At 42.9% G+C, this 18,257-nt stretch overlaps 1 protein-coding gene across 1 annotated transcript; it reads right to left on the bottom strand.

Moving 5' to 3' along the window:
* Positions 1-3,442: 3,442 nt before the first annotated feature.
* Positions 3,443-17,603, bottom strand: ccdc3b (coiled-coil domain containing 3b). The gene is made up of 3 exons (XM_083669273.1): positions 17,098-17,603; positions 9,219-9,393; positions 3,443-4,697 (listed from the first exon to the last, which is right to left on the bottom strand). Exons 1-3 carry the CDS (start codon positions 17,451-17,453, stop codon positions 4,410-4,412), a joined length of 819 nt encoding a protein of 272 aa, XP_083525399.1. The 5' UTR covers positions 17,454-17,603; the 3' UTR covers positions 3,443-4,409.
* Positions 17,604-18,257: the final 654 nt, after the last annotated feature.

Raw genomic sequence — 18,257 nt, 5'->3', positions numbered from 1 at the left:
CCAAAACATAAAAACAACAACATCCAAAAAAACATGAATAAAAATAAGACAAATAAACTAGGTCTATAATTAGGCTGTATTCACCAGGAAGGACCACCGCAATGCAGCCATATTGTCCCACATCTGTTTTGCAGCTTGCCAACGCGCGCTGGGGCTTATGTTGAAAAGGCAGCGCATGTATATCATCTTTGGCCCACTTCCACTGGACTATAACAGATTCCTACAGACGAAAAGCATCTGATGTAGTGCTTTCAATAGGGAGACGAGGGGAGGATGAGTGGAGGGGAGTGAAGGAATGGAGAGAGTTATATTCTGAAACTGTCTCTCCCCTCCTTCAGAGGTCAACCGAGGCCTGCTGAGGCCCCATCCACACAGAGACAGAGGTCGTAAACGTCCATGCACTCACTTCGTATAGTCTCTGTGATAGAGCTCCGTTTTCACGACTGGGAGAGGGTTACCCACTGTAAAATGTTTTCTTCCCCCACTCCACACCCCCCATCTCTCTCTCTCTTTATGAAACACAGCACCATATGGAAGAGATTGGGTTCAGTTCTCTCCTGGAAATCGTGTTGAAAATTTAATAGAGTACGATCTGCCAAAAGTATTTCAGATTTGAAATGGTCCTTGCTTCCTCGCTATGCCCAAGTCTGTGCAAAAGACTTGAGGAAGAGGTCATAATCTGGCCCGGCATTTTCTAATCATACTTTGTATTCACGTGGAAGATGATGATTTATGTGAATTGTATCACACTGAAGAACTCATAAATGCCAAAAAGCATCTGTCATTATAAACCATCACAGATAATGTGGCGGAAACGTCTTGTCTATGGTTTTAATTTGAGTCTTGTCAGAGAACAACAAGTCTGTTCTTCACTGTCTCTCCGGCACTGTTCTCCATCTGGTTGCTTTGACCTTTGGCTTCACACAACTATCTCCAAATACTAGCTCCAAAGATGAGAAGAATTTGGCTATAATATACTCCTTGAGAAATACCATTGACTCTACTCTACTCTAGGTTTTGCACTATAGAATCCGCTCCAACGGTTTAGGGAGAAGAGGAGATGGCCACTTTCACAGCTCAGCCTAACATGGAACTAATTTGGCCTGATATCTGTGCTGAGAGCTCCTTGGCTGTTATCATATCTGTGTAAGAGGTGATAATCTGTGGATTTATCTCGTTTTCTCATTTTATAGTTGTTCACGCCAAACCACAACACCTGAGTACAGTGCGGATTTGGCCACCAAACAGAGACCATGAGAAGCTCTGCTTTAGTACAGTGCTGTATTGTATCAACACATCTTATTTTTCAACTGTGTCTGATCTTGCTCTGATATGACAATCATCTAATACTGTGAGCTATTTTTGATATTAAGACAAAGTGAGATCTCCTGCAAGTTGTCTCAACATGTCATCCATGTGTATCATATAATTCCTTATCAGCACAGTATTCTGTACACAAGCTCATACTATTGGTGGTGTTTGGGTCAAATTTACCCATTTTACATTTTTCCTAAAAGAAAAATTGTACAATTAATAATTTTTTCAACCTGAAACTATATGGCCTTGGCTTATTTTCAGTGAAGAACATGTAAAAGAACACATTTTCATTGAGTACACATGCTACACCCCTCCTACACATTTATGTCCCTGATCCGATGTTAGGGTCAATTTGACCAGACAGTAATGAAAAGGTGGAAACTGTAGGTGAAAACAGAAAGGTCATGATAAATATGAAACAAAAAGTGACGTCACTTCTTGTCACACTACCTTCATCTCTAATTTGCTCTCACACCTGTGCACACACATGTACGTGCAGGCACACACTTATGCACACATGGATTCTTTGTCTTTCACTCAATCAGATTTGCAGTGCATTTCATAGATTGAACACACAACACACAACACTCTCTACCATGTTATAGACAGAGTGGTCCATAAAGATTCTCTCACTGTATTTCTTTCCTTTTCAAAATCACCTCCCAATTTCTCTGTGGATGTCAAACACACACACACACACACACACACACACACACACACACACACACACACACACACACACACACACACAAACACACACACACACACACACACACACACACACACACACACACACCTGCCATAAGGTTGCAACATTGTTACATTCCAAGACGTGCACCGAGAACTGTTTTTTTTAAATCACAACTTTATCACAAAAAACGAATGACACTTTGACATTTTTATTTCTGTATTGTTTTAAAAATCCCAATAATGTCCTAGGCCAATCTGACCCAGAGAACAGTACCAAAGGTTCCAAAAAGTGAACATAACACAAGGGTTAAGAATATGCAAAGGAGCCACATAAAAACTACAAGATGGCAGAGAAAAGTTCATAACATTTTTTATTTTTTCATTATTTGTTATCATGCATATGAATATGCTGAGGTTAAAGGAAACCAGATGCTTATTGTTTGCAGAGAACATAAACATAAAAGCCAAATGCAACACATATAATGATAGGAGACTAGGGACTCCTTTCAGTTCTGACACAGACAAGTATTTTACTATACCACAACATGCCTCATTGGCTATTCGTTGTACTTGTTGAGTGCTCAGCACCCTGTTTTCAAATATAAAAACTACATTTTCACTCAGTATAACTATAAAACCACCCGCAAGAAGCTGGAATCTTAAAAATACAAAAAGGGAGCCCTTGGAATGTATAAAGTTATTCTTGGTGAATGTATTTTCCGAAACCTTTAAAGCTTAGGTGGCCTCATTGAAAGGTTAGGTCAATGTTTGTTAACATTATTGTAATATTGTTAACATTTCTTTAGCTTTAATGATCAACATCTGTGTGAGAATCTAAGCCAAATTGAGTGTCTTGCTCTGAGTAGAAGCTGGCTTTAGCCACAGATCTAGGATCATCCTTACACCACATTGTTCAAGATTGCTCTTGTTTAGTATGGAATGGTTAAGCTTGGCACTTGCTTTGAAAAGTCTAACACATGCTCTTAGGCATAGATGCACATTGTGTCGACAGTAACGTTTTTGTATTCTATTCTTAGCCAGAGAAACTGGTGCTAAGCGCTGAGTTCTGCCAGAGAAGACCACTATCCAGGTAAGTATATCCTTAGGACAGCTCAATATGTCATGCAACGTGAGGTCCCTGGCATGGTGTTGTCACTCTGGGGGCATCAGAGGTTATTTCTGCCTTGGCTTTGCCATTAGCACATGCTGGTATGAACCATGGCAGCATCTCACCTGGCATGGAGACTGGCAGCTAGCTGCAGTGGGGGAAAACCCTGCCAGCAGGAAGGGAGAAATGTTTTGCCCCGGCATGTTTATGTGTGAGAGGTGTGAGGTGTGCCGTAAAATGACAGGGTGAGATGTTGGCCTGCCGGCTAAACTCAACACCTTACTTCATTGAGTGCTGCGACTAAAAGCTATTCACTTAGTTTTTTCACTAAGTATTTTCTATGTATATAGTAATAGCTAACCCCAGGAGATAGACATTGTCAACAGTGTGGTGCTGATCTCTGTTACTGAGGTGAGGAAAGGTGAGGAGAAATGGGAATAAATTGAGGGTGAGGTGATGGTTAGGGGGTAAGAGAGGCTGTGACATGGGGGTGGGGTCGTTGGTTAATAAGAGGTGAGATGAAAGTGAAAGACATGGGGATGACAGAGGGTGAAAGAAAGGTGAGATGAGATGGGCAAACTATACTTGGCTGTCCCTTTAACTGGATAATGAGGTGAGGCCAATCATCACTGGATGAGTAGCTTGTGTCCCCGCATACAGTTTGGTAATGATAGCAGAGTTGGTGGACGAGTGAGTCAGAGTGAGCTCTCAGTTTGTGGTTGGAAATCACATTGATCCAAGCCAACATTCTTATGAAATGATCCTGCTACTCTCCTTGTGGTAGCAACAGAGTGGAACACTGTGGTTGTGATGAAGAGGCACATTTGCCATAGTGTAGTGTAGAGTATTCATATAGCTAGCAATACAGAGTATATGTGTGGACATACTGTATGTGAAATGTCTGTGAAAATGAAATGACTGAATACATCAGAAACGTTGAAGGCTATTCCATGGCATTACATTAGTGTTGGAAAATCATGCAACTCTACGATCAATTCTTGGTTTCCTGCTAACTTAAGAATTTCAAACATTCCTTTTGCAGTGGGCACTTTCCACGAACACTGGAGGGGGGACTAGTCTCCAATACATCACATTTGGTAATGAAAATAACACTTCACTATCACCTTAACATCATACACTGACATCCTACACTATCACAGACTGCCAGTCTTCAGCCGACTATATTTCTCCTGGTTTCTTAATGCTCCAAACACACACACAGTCTTTTCATACAGCCTTTTGTGTTTGCAGTGCAACGGGTGGCAGGTGAGGGAAGGTGTTGGATGGTATGGGTTCAGTTCTTTAGTTTCTTGGGGAGGATCTTTTTAAGAGGGGGTCTCTTCTGGTCCTGGGTGGTGTCCTGGTCAGGATGGGGGGGCTCTGGATCCTGATGGAGCTGTTTGAGGCTGAGGTTCTGCTGGTCCTTGGTCTCGCGTTTGGCCTGACGCAACAGACGCTTCATGGTCTTCACCTTGTCCCGCAGGTGGCTGTTGGCCTTCTCCAGAGAACGCACCTTCTGGGAGAGAGTCTTCACTCGCTCCTCCTCCTCGAACAGGGCCTTCTGCACCGTGGAGCACAGCAGCTGGAGGACAGACAGGAAGTAGAAAGTGAGTTAACAGGAAGTGAGTTAGAAAATGTTACAGAGGATCAGCATTGATTACTTTGACTTTTTCTAACAACCATTGTCTACCATTTCAATATTGTAAACTCTTGTTTATCTTTTTCCATACATGTAATGTTAGGGAGGGTGTAAACAAAGCTTTCCGAAGCAATGAGATTTTCAGTTTCAAGAATAACGTCACTTTATGATGTTCATGTTACACTTTGGGCCTGTGTAATGGAAACCAAAGACACATTTCCATCTAATCCTATATGACAAAGAAAGCCTTTGGAACCTGGAAGCCATCAATCAGAAATATAAATAAATCAAAAAGCAAGGATATCTATCCACACATCTCATGTCTTTGAAAAAAAGAAAATCAACACAGACAACAAATGTTTCCCTTCTGGGTGTATGAAAAAAAAAATGCAATGACTTCATTCATCTTACATCAATTTGATCATATTTCAGCTGTAACAGGGAACAAAGAAAAGGCCAGATTTTTTTATTGTTTCATTTTGATGGTATGATGGAAAATCTAATTATTCTTATAAATGTACTTCTATCATATGTCATTAATTAAACCACAATGCTTTGAAACACAATACATTCAGATTGAAACAGGAAAATAAAACCTACTAATTTACCGTCCATGTGTTTTCCCTTACAGTACATGAATCCTAAAACTCACCTCTTTAAGTAAAAACATATTTTTCAGGTTGCTGGGAGATAAAGTAAATCTCACAGAGATTGAATGAGAAACGCCTATGGCTAGCTAAGTTGTTGAAGAACAACATACTCCAGTGCACGTATACAATGGTTGTTCGTTCCTGGCTGTCTGTCAAAAGTGTGTGATGATTTCTTATCCTAGCCAACAGTCATCTTTCCACTATAGATATATCGTCAAGCCAAGTAATGACTGTTCCCACCAGTCAAAACATATTAAATAAAATTCCCTGATAAAAACATCGTAATGTTTTAATGTAACATGGTCTATGAAGAGCAATGTTATCAGCATCAGTGTATCTAAACTAAGCAAAAGTGGGAAAGGCTAATGTTTTTTTCTACAGTGTGAAATCATCTAGGTCTAGTGGTTTGGTCTACTCATATCTAATGAATTTGTTTAATTAAAGTTCTTAAAAGTTTCTTCTTGATAAGCATTTGGAACCACACATCTTGGGGCTAGTCTTATGGGTAAATTAGGGTTATGGAACGTTCCTTGGCCTGACCAGCAGTAGCAACAGCTCGTATGTCTCTTAGCATTTTCCGGTGTTTTAGTATGAGGGAGCCACACAAGGATGGATTTATTCCTTTCTTTAGTGGCAGACGTGCCTGTGGCAAGACGAATATGGCGGAGAAGCAAACAGAAGAGAAGTGGAAAATACAAAACATTTGTGTCCTCAGGCTGCTCTCCTTCTCTCGGAGGAGCAGCCTGAAGACATGTGGAAATATGAAGTGGTTGTAAGAAAGATGAATGGCAACCGCTTGTGCTTTAGGGGTGTGCTGTGGCTAGCAAAAAAAATGTTTTCGCTTTTTCAAATGTGTCCTTTATTTAGCCAGGTTGTCCCATTGAGGTCAAAATATATTTTTCACAAGGGAGACCTGGCTACAAGGGCAACTCAATAAGAAAGCCTTTCATTTATAGGGTCCTAAATAACACAGCGTTGTGTTAAAGCAGGTCCCTAAACCAAGGCTGTACCACAAAACGGTCTCCAGAGTAGCACAGGGCTAGGGTCTTCCCTGAGAGAAAGAAGACCACATCTTAAATGAGCCACAGATGATATTCTGAGCGTGGATCATCTAAAGCATGGATTTCCTGAGCCGATCCTAATGCTTCGTGGAGCGGAGTGAAATGCTGATGTAAATTCAATGTCATCTGATACGACTGTTGAGGGAGGTTGGAGGAAATGTTAAAAATGTGGCAGCCACTGCCATCCTGCTTCCCTGGTTAGCGCATTATATTCTGTCATATTTGCCTCAGACTTTTTTTCCCAGTGATGTCCTATGCCACAGGGAATGCCACAATGAACTGCATGATCAGGGGGGTTATAAATCAGGAATGAGAGGTGATGCTGTGTTTTGACCTGGGTATGTACAGACTTCAACCAACAGCACCAAAGGCACCCACTGTTGGGTCTCTATCTCCACATGTCCCTACCATTGTTTTGGAACAGTCCATGGCTTTCCAGACAAAGCTCCATTGAGGACACATACCTGGTTAACGGCCCTTGAAAATGCCTGGAGCAATGTGTGAGATCTGATCAGCCATCTCCCACATACAATAAACACCTGTATAAGAAATACCTGTGTGTTGATAATACTTGTTTCCAATGTCAAATAAGCTACATCTATTAGCACAAAGCGTTATAAGAGGAAGTTACTTTATATCCTTACCATGGCAGCTGACAATGTTTAAAAGTGGACTATCATTGGACTATCATTGAACATAGTGACAAATGTTACTGTAGCTACAAGTTTATGTTAAAGGTCCACTGCTAACTACAATACTGCAAAAAAACATTTGCAACAACTCATGAATGGAGATAATATCATGCGACATATATGTGATGAATTACACTCATCATTCATGATGGGATCCCAGCTCCATAGAAACATAGTTAAAACATGACATTTTGACACACATTCTTTATCTAACAAACTGCTATTCCCACCCTCGCTGCGACATTTTCCCATAGTAGATGAGAGGAATCTTAGAACTTTCTGAGGGAAAACAGATGGGTGTCCCAGTTGAGAGTATCCTCTTGGGCATATGGGCAAATGCTCACCAAGGAAATCATCAACTCTAATCATTACAGTGTGTGTGTGTGTGTGTGTGTGTGTGTGTGTGTGTGTGTGTGTGTGTGTGTGTGTGTGTGTGTGTGTGTGTGTGTGTGTGTGTGTGTGTGTGTGGAGTAATTACCATGTGTTCTACATGTGAAGACTCAGACCCGTCACTCTTTAGAAAGCAGTCAGAGCCATCCTGTGTGTGTGTGCTTGATGACAATATGGGACTGCTCTGTGCTTTCCAGGAGTACAGCCAGTGGGCTTAGCCATTCTTTTCCATTATTTGGAAAAAGGAGTGCAATCATAAGAATGATGTTGAGCATTGCCTTGGCTTTAACTCTGATTGCAGATTTGAGCTGAAACCTGGTCATTAATGGAAACATAAGTCTGTTCTTATTCTTTCACCGTGACAGGATCGCTTTTATGTGCAGTCAGCGCATGATTGGAAACAGAGAAGACATGACGTACAGTATGTCGCCAGTTCAATGAAATAGCTATGAAATGTGGAATTGCCAAATTATTAGGTTCCATAAAGGGACTGGGCAGGACGTGACGTGACTGCTGGTGTTGATATTGCAAACCGACACGGAGACTTTCAGATGAACCGTGGCGAGGTTATGTGCCAAAATATGTAGACATATAAGTCAGAGCTTTGTAATGTCTCAATATGTAAACTGGTATTTTGCTATTTTACATGGGGGGTGGGGGTAATTTGTTTCCCCCAAATACTTTGCTAATCAGGATCATTTTGTCTATTACAATATAACTACTGATTAAATCAAACAAAACATGGCTTTATAACTGATACAGGGGCAACATGTTTCAAGCTACATGGACTATCCCTACACTGGTGATCACTGTTGTTATGGAAAATACATTGATAGAACTGTTTGAAGAACCTACACTTTCATATGACTGGTACCTTGTGTGAATACTGTGATTACATTTTGTCTTTTCTTACCACACCTCTGAGGTTTATAGCCATTGTTCTGAGAAACATTGTATAATTACTTATTAATGTGGATGGATAGCTCTTGTCTCAATAATAATAATAAATACCGGACTCGAATATTGTGGCTACTCAGGACTTTATTTCTTGAATCTTACCTCCGAAGAGCTGAAGTACAGAGTGGTAAATCCTAGACATCCACCACACTGTCCAGTGTGTAGACAGTGTCAAAGGCTCTGCTATCTGTACAGAGAATTGTCAATTTCACTCCTTTTTGAAGAATTCCAGTTACATGCAATAGCCGACACTAGCCAACACAGTACGCTGCAACAACACACATACAGTTTAAGAATGCTGTAGCCATGAGGAGTCCCAGAAGATAAGGTCCCAGAGTCCCAGACCAAATACTTTTAACTCAATATCCTTCCCACCACCCAAACTATGCTGGTCCCCTCAGCCACCAAGAACTTTACATTTACAATCTTCTCTTCAGTGGTCCTTCACATTGGTCCTGAAAGACTGTGGTGAGCCCTGACCAGCAAGTTGCTATTAGCAGAATACTTTCTGGAAAGCATGCAATTTCAGCCTCTGTGAAGTGGGGAGCTCAGATGGCGATTGGTTTCGTGATAGACTAAGTCGCCTGATTGGGGGTTAAGAGTAGGTTAAGTTAGGCACACACTCTCTGGTAACGTCCAGCATTTCTGTACTGTCATGGTGTTATTTGTTTCTGCTGGACTTATATTGTATGTATTGGCTGGGATGATGCTTACCCGGCTGTCCTCCTGGGCCTCCCACTCTGGGGTATAACTGTGGACCTGGGTTCCTGCCGTACAGTTGGAGAACTGAAACAGGCTGGCGAACATACGGTGGTTCTCTGGTGTGTCGGGGAAGATGGGATCCTGGAAGTTCACCCCATGGGGGATGATGCTATAGTTCTCATCCATCCTGGGGAAGAGAGAAAGCATGGGCTTAAGAAGGATGGACACACGCACGCACGCACGCACGCACGCACGCACGCACGCACGCACAAAAACAACCCCCCACATGCCCAGCCCTACAATAAGGCTATAGGAAGATGAAGAGAGGCAGTGTGTGCTGCCAGTGATCAGTCATGATTAAAATAGTATGTGTTTTATCCTCTTCAGTGTGTGACTTTGGCAGCTGATGATTGGACTTCTGCTCAGGGCTACAGATGTCAAATAAAACCCTGCATTGTATGGCAGACAGGAAAACACCCACTGTATAACACCTGGAGTAAAACATTATGACACTTCTTCAGTAAACCAACAGTAAAACTCTTACGCATTAAAAAAGCATTTGGCAGAACAATGACATTTGCCTTAAGGTGAGTTCACATCCAAACAGTGTTTATTATTAACAGAATAAATGACTTTATTCAACTCTTATGCATGATAATGAAATGTACTGTAGTTGATACTGATAGCGAGTTTTTGAGTTGTTATTAATTGTTTGGAGATTGTGATTAATCTCTCTTCCCTTCTCTAACTGTATCTCCTTCCCTGTTACTCATCACCTCTATGTTTCTCCCAGCAGACCTCCCAGCACACACACACACACACACACACACACACACACACACACACACACACACACCTCCCGCCAGGAGGGGAAATGAAGGAAGTCCGTTATCAAGTCTCTCAGGGTGGCAAGAGAAATATTAATACAACACCATGGTTACCCTGGCATAAAAGACGGAGGAAATAACCCACTCATTTGGTCTGTCTCTCGTTAAGGGCAAACGCTCCTTTCTTCAATGTGAGCTTTGGCTGCTCTCCAAAGCCGGCCTGAAGGAAAAGCTCAGTTTTACTTCACATTTCTGTTTGCACTCCTCAATAGCAGCGAATATACACAAATACTGTAATAGCCTGAGGAGTTTAAAAAGCGATCACCAGGGCCTACATTGCGGTGAGGGAAGGAAGGAAAGCAGTGTTGTTCCACAGATTGTTATCTAATTCATGAGATCAGAATGGGAACCGGTCTAAATTGTGCAACACTGGGATGACATCATTTGAAATTATAACGCTGGAAAGAAATGTGTGTTTGTCCAAACTGATTGTTTGTTAATGTCATTATCAGGATTCTGACATCTGTGTTATTCTCGTTAGCAAAACAGCACCGTCCAACAGATGCCTGAGCCAGCAATGATGTTCTGGGGAAATGCTTTTTTATGCATCTTAGCATCTTTTATGAGATAACCTTGTCAAAATTGTTTGGAATATATCACAACAACCTCTTCTGTCCATTTGTAAATAGCTCTGCCTGTTCTAACATGGCTATGTGTGTGCTAGACTGGGTAACTGTTTCTGCATAGCTACTGTAGATGTACATGATTGCTTTCGCCAAGACAATGACAAATTAGCTGAAGCAAACAGAAACACAATGGAACCTGGGCTAAGTACACTGTATATGAAGCTTTATAATGCGGTTATAATGCCGTTCTTGCAAATGTTCAACTTGTGGAGCACAAGGTGGACTCCTATCTACCTGGACTGCATTTTCTCCAGCTATCATAGAAGTATAATGTGTGTCAGAGGTGGAAGTGTTGGCTCTGGACTCTACAGCATGCAGTCCACGCATCTGGATTCCATTTTGCCTTGAGGGACATCAAAAGCTTGTTTCTCTGTCCATCAAAACGACTCAGTGGCTGCATGCGTGTAACGTTTGCATACGTTGGACTTTGGATGGTAAATGGAAATGGAGGATGACACACTGTTTTTGTAGACAAAAAACACTTTGGTTCGAGGCTATTCAGTTAGTGTGTGTGTGTGTGTGTGTGTGTGTGTGTGTGTGTGTCTGTCTGTGTGTGTGTTTGTCTTTGTATACGTGTAAGAGAGAGATAGTCCATATGTTACTGTAGAAATACATATTTTAATGTGTGTGTGCATGTGTGCGTGTGTGTGCCTGTGTGTGCATGCTTACAGATGCTTGCATGTCTTTGTCTGACCCAGACAGCCTGATGTTTTTCTTCTACAGTGGGGGTCATTGATAATGTTGATGGACTACAGCAGGACTGGAATGTAAGCGGAGGCATTAGGGGGTCAGGCCTGAGAAAGGACAAGACAGCTGAGTCTGCATGTGTGTATGTTTGCATGTGTGTGTGTGTGTGTGTGTGTGTGTGTGTGTGTGTGTGTGTGTGTGTGTGTGTGTGTGTGTGTGTGTGTGTGTGTGCGTGTGTGCGTGTGTGTGCATGTTTGTGTGTGTGTTTGCGTGTGTTTGCGTCCCTGTAGGTGTGTGTGTGTGTGTGTGTGTGTGTGTGTGTGTGTGTGTGTGTGTGTGTGTGTGTGTGTGATGTGTGTGTGTGTGTGGGTGAGTCAGAACATGTTTTTGGGGCAGGGGAACCAACATGTTCCCCTCAAAAACAATACAGAATAATGAGGTAGTGATTTTAATTAATTCCATTCCCCCAAAGGAGACATGAATCCTTCCTCAGCCGGACATGCATTGTTTTGTGGATGATTCAATGCCACATATTTCATGGACAGCGCTGTTTGTATCGCCATTTCTACTCCCCCCCGGCCCCCCTCCCCTCTCTCTCTCACTCACTCTCTGTCTGTCTGTCTGTCTGTCTGTCTGTCTGTCTGTCCGTCTGTCCGTCTGTCCGTCTGTCCGTCTGTCCGTCTGTCTGTCTGCACTGTCTGCCCTATTCTCATGCTCATGCAATCGGAGGGCTGAGGCCAGTGTTTCTCTCTAGTCCTCACAAGTCTACAGTAGTATGGAAGTCTCAGGACATTTCGTCCCTATTGGATTACAACCCGCCATATAAACCAATCAAATACTCCCAGATGGCACAGTAATATCAACCAGCTCTAGTAAATGCTGCTTAATCGCCAATGTTTCCACTGGTTTCAATTTATTTTCAGCTCCTACAAATTCTATCTCACTGAACAGACAAATGTCTGAATGACTTTATGTGCACATTCACAAACAGCTTCACAGTCAATGTTTGCAGAAAAATCTATTTTAAGTTTTGTCTCTGTGCTGGCTAAGCTACAACCAGGGTGCTGATCTAGCTATATAGTATACTGCCATATTGTTACAGTTCTGCCAAACTAACTTCTCATTTAAATGATACCAGGCTCCACTCTGTATAACATATAGGCTGCCCACAGTCAATAGGGATTATCCTGTGTTTTTAAACCCTAATGGCTTCCAGAGAAGTTACAGCATGGAGCCTGCAGGTTCTCAGACCCCCTTTTCACATTCCACAAAAGCCCCACCCCCACCCCCCTCATCTCCACCTCCCCTCCCCAAAGGTCTTCCATTGGAAAGCTTGTCCTCTCGTCCTAACCTTGTTTAGTCAAGCGCATGTTGCTTTAATTAATGTTTCCATGCAGCCTTTCTCCTATTTCATGTTTTGCCTCTCTTGTGATGGTTGTGACTGGTGGTGAGATGGTGTTTTTTTGCCATGCCAAAATGGAACCAGCTGGCTGGTTGGTTCATGGTTGAACCACATACCAGTCACACATAACAGTCAGGGGTCGAGGTAAACAAATGGGGGAACCGCTGGGACGTGCAGAATACCTGAGCCAAACATCAACTATGGTAATGGAGACATTTATGAGTGACACCCTAAAGCCAAGGTCCCTCAGTACCCCTGTGAAAGGAGGCTGTTTATACAGTATATTGTAATTTAAGTTCAAAGTTGATTGTCATATGTACTGGGTTACAGGGATGTTGTTTGACAGTACAATGCAATTCTTACTTGCAGGGACTTTTATACTGCCATATTATGCAATTTGTTAGTTAACACAATATATTCAGTATTTGTGGCCCATTTGGGAATCAAACCAACAAATCTGGTGTTGTGAGAACCATGCTTCCAGACTACAGAAGCCATTTCTAGGTGTGTGTGTGTGGGGGGGGGGGGGGGTGGGGCAGCCGGGTGTCTTGAGGCTCTTAAAACTCCTCAGCGCACCTCAACTGTGCTTAGATTTATTAACTGAACTTGCAGAGGCACCCTTGTGAGTTGAGAATGAATGGCTGTCACGACCCCTTCACTTTTTTTCTGCCTAGATGAAAGCTGGGGGATGAACTATGTAGTTATTACCAATCAGTGGAGGCTGGTGGAGGCAGAAATCAGAGGACGGGCTCATTGTAATGCATGGAATGGAATTGGGAATGGTATCATACACACATGGTTGATACCACTCCTCACTCTATTCCATGCATTACAATGAGCCCATCCTCCTATTTCTACCTCCACCAGCCTCCCCTAATTTCTACCTCCGCCAACCCACAGATTCTACTGTACACACACACACACACAATCACTAAGAATAATAATCCTCCCGTTACTTTGGTGAACAGCAGACAGGCAACAATGTTATGGGAAAGGGAGATGTGAGAGCTAGGCTACATTTGGCATAGAGAGGCAGACCACTCAACCAACCGTTCTTGATTTTTGGTCCTGGGGGAGATTGGAGATCACCAGTTACATTTTTCTCAATGTTAAACTCCCAGTCGTCCTGTCCTGGGCACTTGTGATTGATTGGGGGAGGCTGTTTTAGACTGACTTGTTTTGAGGGGGGGGGGGGATTTTACAGGAAATGGGAACCCACTGGAGACCCTGATGGAAACTTTTCAGCACTGGCTTGCTGATTCAGCGCCTGAGAGACCAAGCGTTGCAGAACGACGAGAACAATACGTCCTGGAATGGGAGACTCTTCTGTTAAAGGTTTATGGTGGGGGTCTTACTGTAGATTAACTGAGAGGCTACAAAGCAGAGCTAAGCTCAGTCTGAGGAACCTTCGTTCTTGTGTGGTTCTCTGTGTAACCTCTCCGTCCTAGCCTGGCGTTGGGGAGGTTGTCTGTTGTAGTGAAGTACACCAGTGGAGGCACTTCTCATAAAAGGCTTTTTTTTGGTGATTTTGTGAGACAAATAGCAACAGGACATTACTTTTAATTGTCTTAGGGACTGTTTTATGTGAGCCTTCATTGCACCCTAAATCCTTGGACCTGCTATGTTATGTTGCATGTTAAATGGGCTGTATTGTGACTGTTACGAGGTTGCTTGTGTCAATGGTGTCCTAGCTGATTGCAGGGTTTGGTGTGCAACCTTTCAGGAAGAGGACATTTAGAGAGGAAGGATCAGCATAGTTTCAGTGCCTTAAGGGTATCCTAATGATGGACACACACACATGCATACACACGCACACGCACACACTAACAGACACACACACACACACACACACACACACACACACACACACACACACGCAAGTGCACATGCACACACACTCACACACACACACACACACACACACACACACACACACACACACACACACACACACACACACACACACACACACACACACACACACACACACGATGAAACAGACAGAGTGGTGCCAGGACAACAACCTCTCCCTCAACATCAGCAAAACAAAGGAGATGATCGTGGACTACAGGAAGCGAGGGGGGGGGGGGGCACACCTCCATCAACATCGATACAGGAAATCTACTTCAAGAGGTGTCTGAGGAAGGCAAACACTACCGAGACAGCCTCTACCTCCAAGCCATAAGACTCCTGAACTGATAATAGGCTGCTCAGCAGACTATTTGCACTTACCCCTGCACACCACTTACACACACATACTCACACCCACTTCCACATTGCTGTTTATTTAGATTTATACTGTTTATCTGTACGTATTTCAAGGCCAAGGCTATGCTTATTGTTTCACTGTGAGTACCATTGATTGTATATTGTGTATTGTATTGTTATTACTGTTATATTTTATTCCTATCCGTGTCTTGCATTGTTGAGAGGTTGCTTGTTAAAAACATTTCATTGTGCTTTGATTACTGCTATATTCTGTGCATATGATTTGATTTGACGCACACGCACACGCACACGCACACGCACACGCACACGCACACACACACACACACACACACACACACACACACACACACACACACACACACACACAGCCTGCCTATCTAAACACACTGATATTATTGTACTTGGCAGTGGACCTCCATACGAGATAGCTGAACATTTCGCTTCAAGCTGGAATGCCTTTGAAAGACCCCTTTGAATAACTGCATCGTTATCTTTGCTAGGTGCTGAAAATGAGAGGAACACAAGAGTATGTGAAACGTCACTTAGACCTGTCGGCACAAGTACATTGCTCAGAACAGAAGGCTCTGGTGTAATTCAGCAGGGTTTGATCTGTGTTTGGGAAACAAAAGACTCTGCCCCCACCACCACCGTTGGTGTGGTGATAACACCCTGAGTCTAAACTCCCAGCTTTGAGGCTCTCTTTAATCTGTTGGTACTGTGGGCTATGTAATTACACACACTGGAATGCAATGGATGTTTTTCTTTTTTGTCTTAGAGTGCTGTTCCCCTATAAAACAAAGGGAGATAAGTATTAACCTGTCAATCATCCATACCTAATGTTAACGAGTGTGACATTGATTGGCCACCCTTTAAATCTTTCTATGGTAGATCTGGCATGATCGAATTGTATGTATCACAAAGTACAGTAGCCCAGATGTGTTAGGTATTGAATATTTGACCAACTAAACAAGTTAAGGTCAAGTGTTAGGGGTCAAATTAATTATTTGTGCTCAGTTGCAGAGTCTGTCTCTTTCTCTCAGTCTTTGGCCCTGCATGTTAGGGCCTGTGACAGGTGAGATGTCTGGGAGGACATTGATGCCCCTTCAGTTGTGCATCTTTCCAGGGAGTGCATTGTAGTATCATTACAGGAGTTAGTTACTTCAAAACAATTTGAAACAGATCCACTTGCTTCCTTGAATCTGTTGCTCACATGTGAGACTGTCTGTGAAATATAGACCCACTGACCTTATGTATGTCCACTAAATTAATATGTACTTTGCCAGTTGAAGGGCATGTGTCTAATATTTACATCACACCCAGAGCAGGACTGCACATGTAGTTACTCTGTACAGTAGGTGTGTTAAAAACTACCTTGGCAGTCAGTTGCTCCATCGATCTACTATAAGCAGGGGTCATGGGTTCATGGGTTATTAGTTGTGAGAATGTATGTGAGTCATGCTGCACTCTGAATACAGTTTATGGCAGTGCATGATATGATACATATCAGACATTGGCCAAAGCTGAACCTCTTAATGCACACATTTTGATTTGATTTGATTTGATTAAACACACACACACACACACACACACACACACACACACACACACACACACACACACACACACACACACACACACACACACACACACACACACACACACACACACACACACACACACACAGCTGGTTTGGGTTATTCTCATTGCTGTGTTTGTCTGCCAATTGGGTTTTTCCAAACATAGTAACAGAAACTCCTTAAACATGTCCCAAAAATAATCCTAATAGGACCGGACCCAAGTGTGTATTCATCACTCACAACAGAACTTGCTCATAATGAACACAGCAGCCAAAATAAAACAGTTGCATAGAATGTGTCTTTAAATTGTATATTTCATTGTTTCAAGGATTTTCACGTGGCTTAATGTTGTAAGGATATACACACTTGGTAGCCTATAATTCAGATAATAAACATCTAGGGCCAGACCGACTCGCACACATTGAAAGTGCATGATAAGCGCTCATGCATCTACACCAGGACGTCCCTGTCCCTGTTCCTTACCTCAGAAAGAAGTAGTAGGAGTTGTTCTCGGTGACGCTGTACGAGTGACAGGGGAAGTAGCCCAGCCCGGTGACATTGAACCGGGAGCCGGTGGGGACCTCCAACATGCTACCCCACGCCTGGTCGCATTGCAGCTCGATCTCGGCGGAGAAGAAGAGATCCGTGTCATACTGCCATGGCAGATAGTTGTACACGCTGTATGAGTCCTTGTGCAGAGCGAGCACCTTAGCGAAGACGATGATCTCCGCAAGCTCTGCGCGGCACGCCTCTGTCTGCGGTCTCCAGTCGTGGGGCAACTGGCATCCCCAAATTCCGCTAAAACAGGTCGCCAGGATCATTGCCAAAAAAGCAGCCATGACAAGCGACTACGTGTCTCAAATGTAGCCACTTTGAAATTAGGGACAGTGAAAGGTGAGCGCTATGCACTGACTTCTCACCAAACTGTCAGACAGAACTGTATTCCATAGGCTTGCGCGCAAATGCGCAACTCCAAAGTTGTGGCAAATATCAAATCCGTTGCACAGTACGCTCTGTCTGTAAAATAATGACGAGGAGGTGACAGACATTTACTAGTTGCATTCATAAACAAGAGTTCTTCAGCAGTTCATTGAGCCACTTCTCAGTCTGTCCTCCTTCACGCCTCTCCTGTGCGCTCTGTAATGGTGATCTAATACTACGCGGCTCTCCTGCATCTCTCAGTCACAGTGGGCAGAGACACTGAGCTCCGTGGGCTATGTGTCTGACACTATGACAAAAGCCTATTGGTGCACAGAAAACACCTCAATCTGGTTTCATGCTTTCAAATTTCATTCCCTAACAGTCTCTTCATCAACAATGTCATGGCATGAACTGGAGAGCTCATACAGACAATGTGCAATCCCTCTGATATTACCGTTAATCTTATATAGGCCTATTTACAGCAAATACATTCCAGCTGGTCCAATACCCATATATTCATGCTTTGATCAGATGGGTAATAAACACTTGACATGTTTGAAGTGAATTTGTTTGACATGTTTGAAGTGAATTTCAGCAATCTGAACAACTCCCTTATCAAGGAGACAAGCTATCCTGGGAGACATTCATTATGAAATACAGTATGGGCTTGGGGCCATGTGTGTGAAAGAGATGAGGGTGGGTTCACAAATTACATCTCAGAG

The sequence above is a fragment of the Argentina silus genome (assembly GCF_951799395.1).
Source record: "Argentina silus genome assembly, chromosome: 4".
Classification (NCBI taxonomy): domain Eukaryota; kingdom Metazoa; phylum Chordata; class Actinopteri; order Argentiniformes; family Argentinidae; genus Argentina; species Argentina silus.
This window is presented reverse-complemented; position numbering and strand designations above follow the sequence as displayed.

Excerpts from the sequence above, each read along its gene's own strand:
- ccdc3b (XM_083669273.1), bottom strand. The coding sequence starts at position 17,453 with ATGGCTGCTTTTTTGGCAATGATCCTGGCGACCTGTTTTAGCGGAATT. Across the intron at positions 9,394-17,097 it reads TCCTACTACTTCTTTCTGAG|GATGGATGAGAACTATAGCA; the intron begins GTAAGGAACAGG and ends TCTCTTCCCCAG. Across the intron at positions 4,698-9,218 it reads AGGCCCAGGAGGACAGCCGG|CTGCTGTGCTCCACGGTGCA; the intron begins GTAAGCATCATC and ends TCTGTCCTCCAG.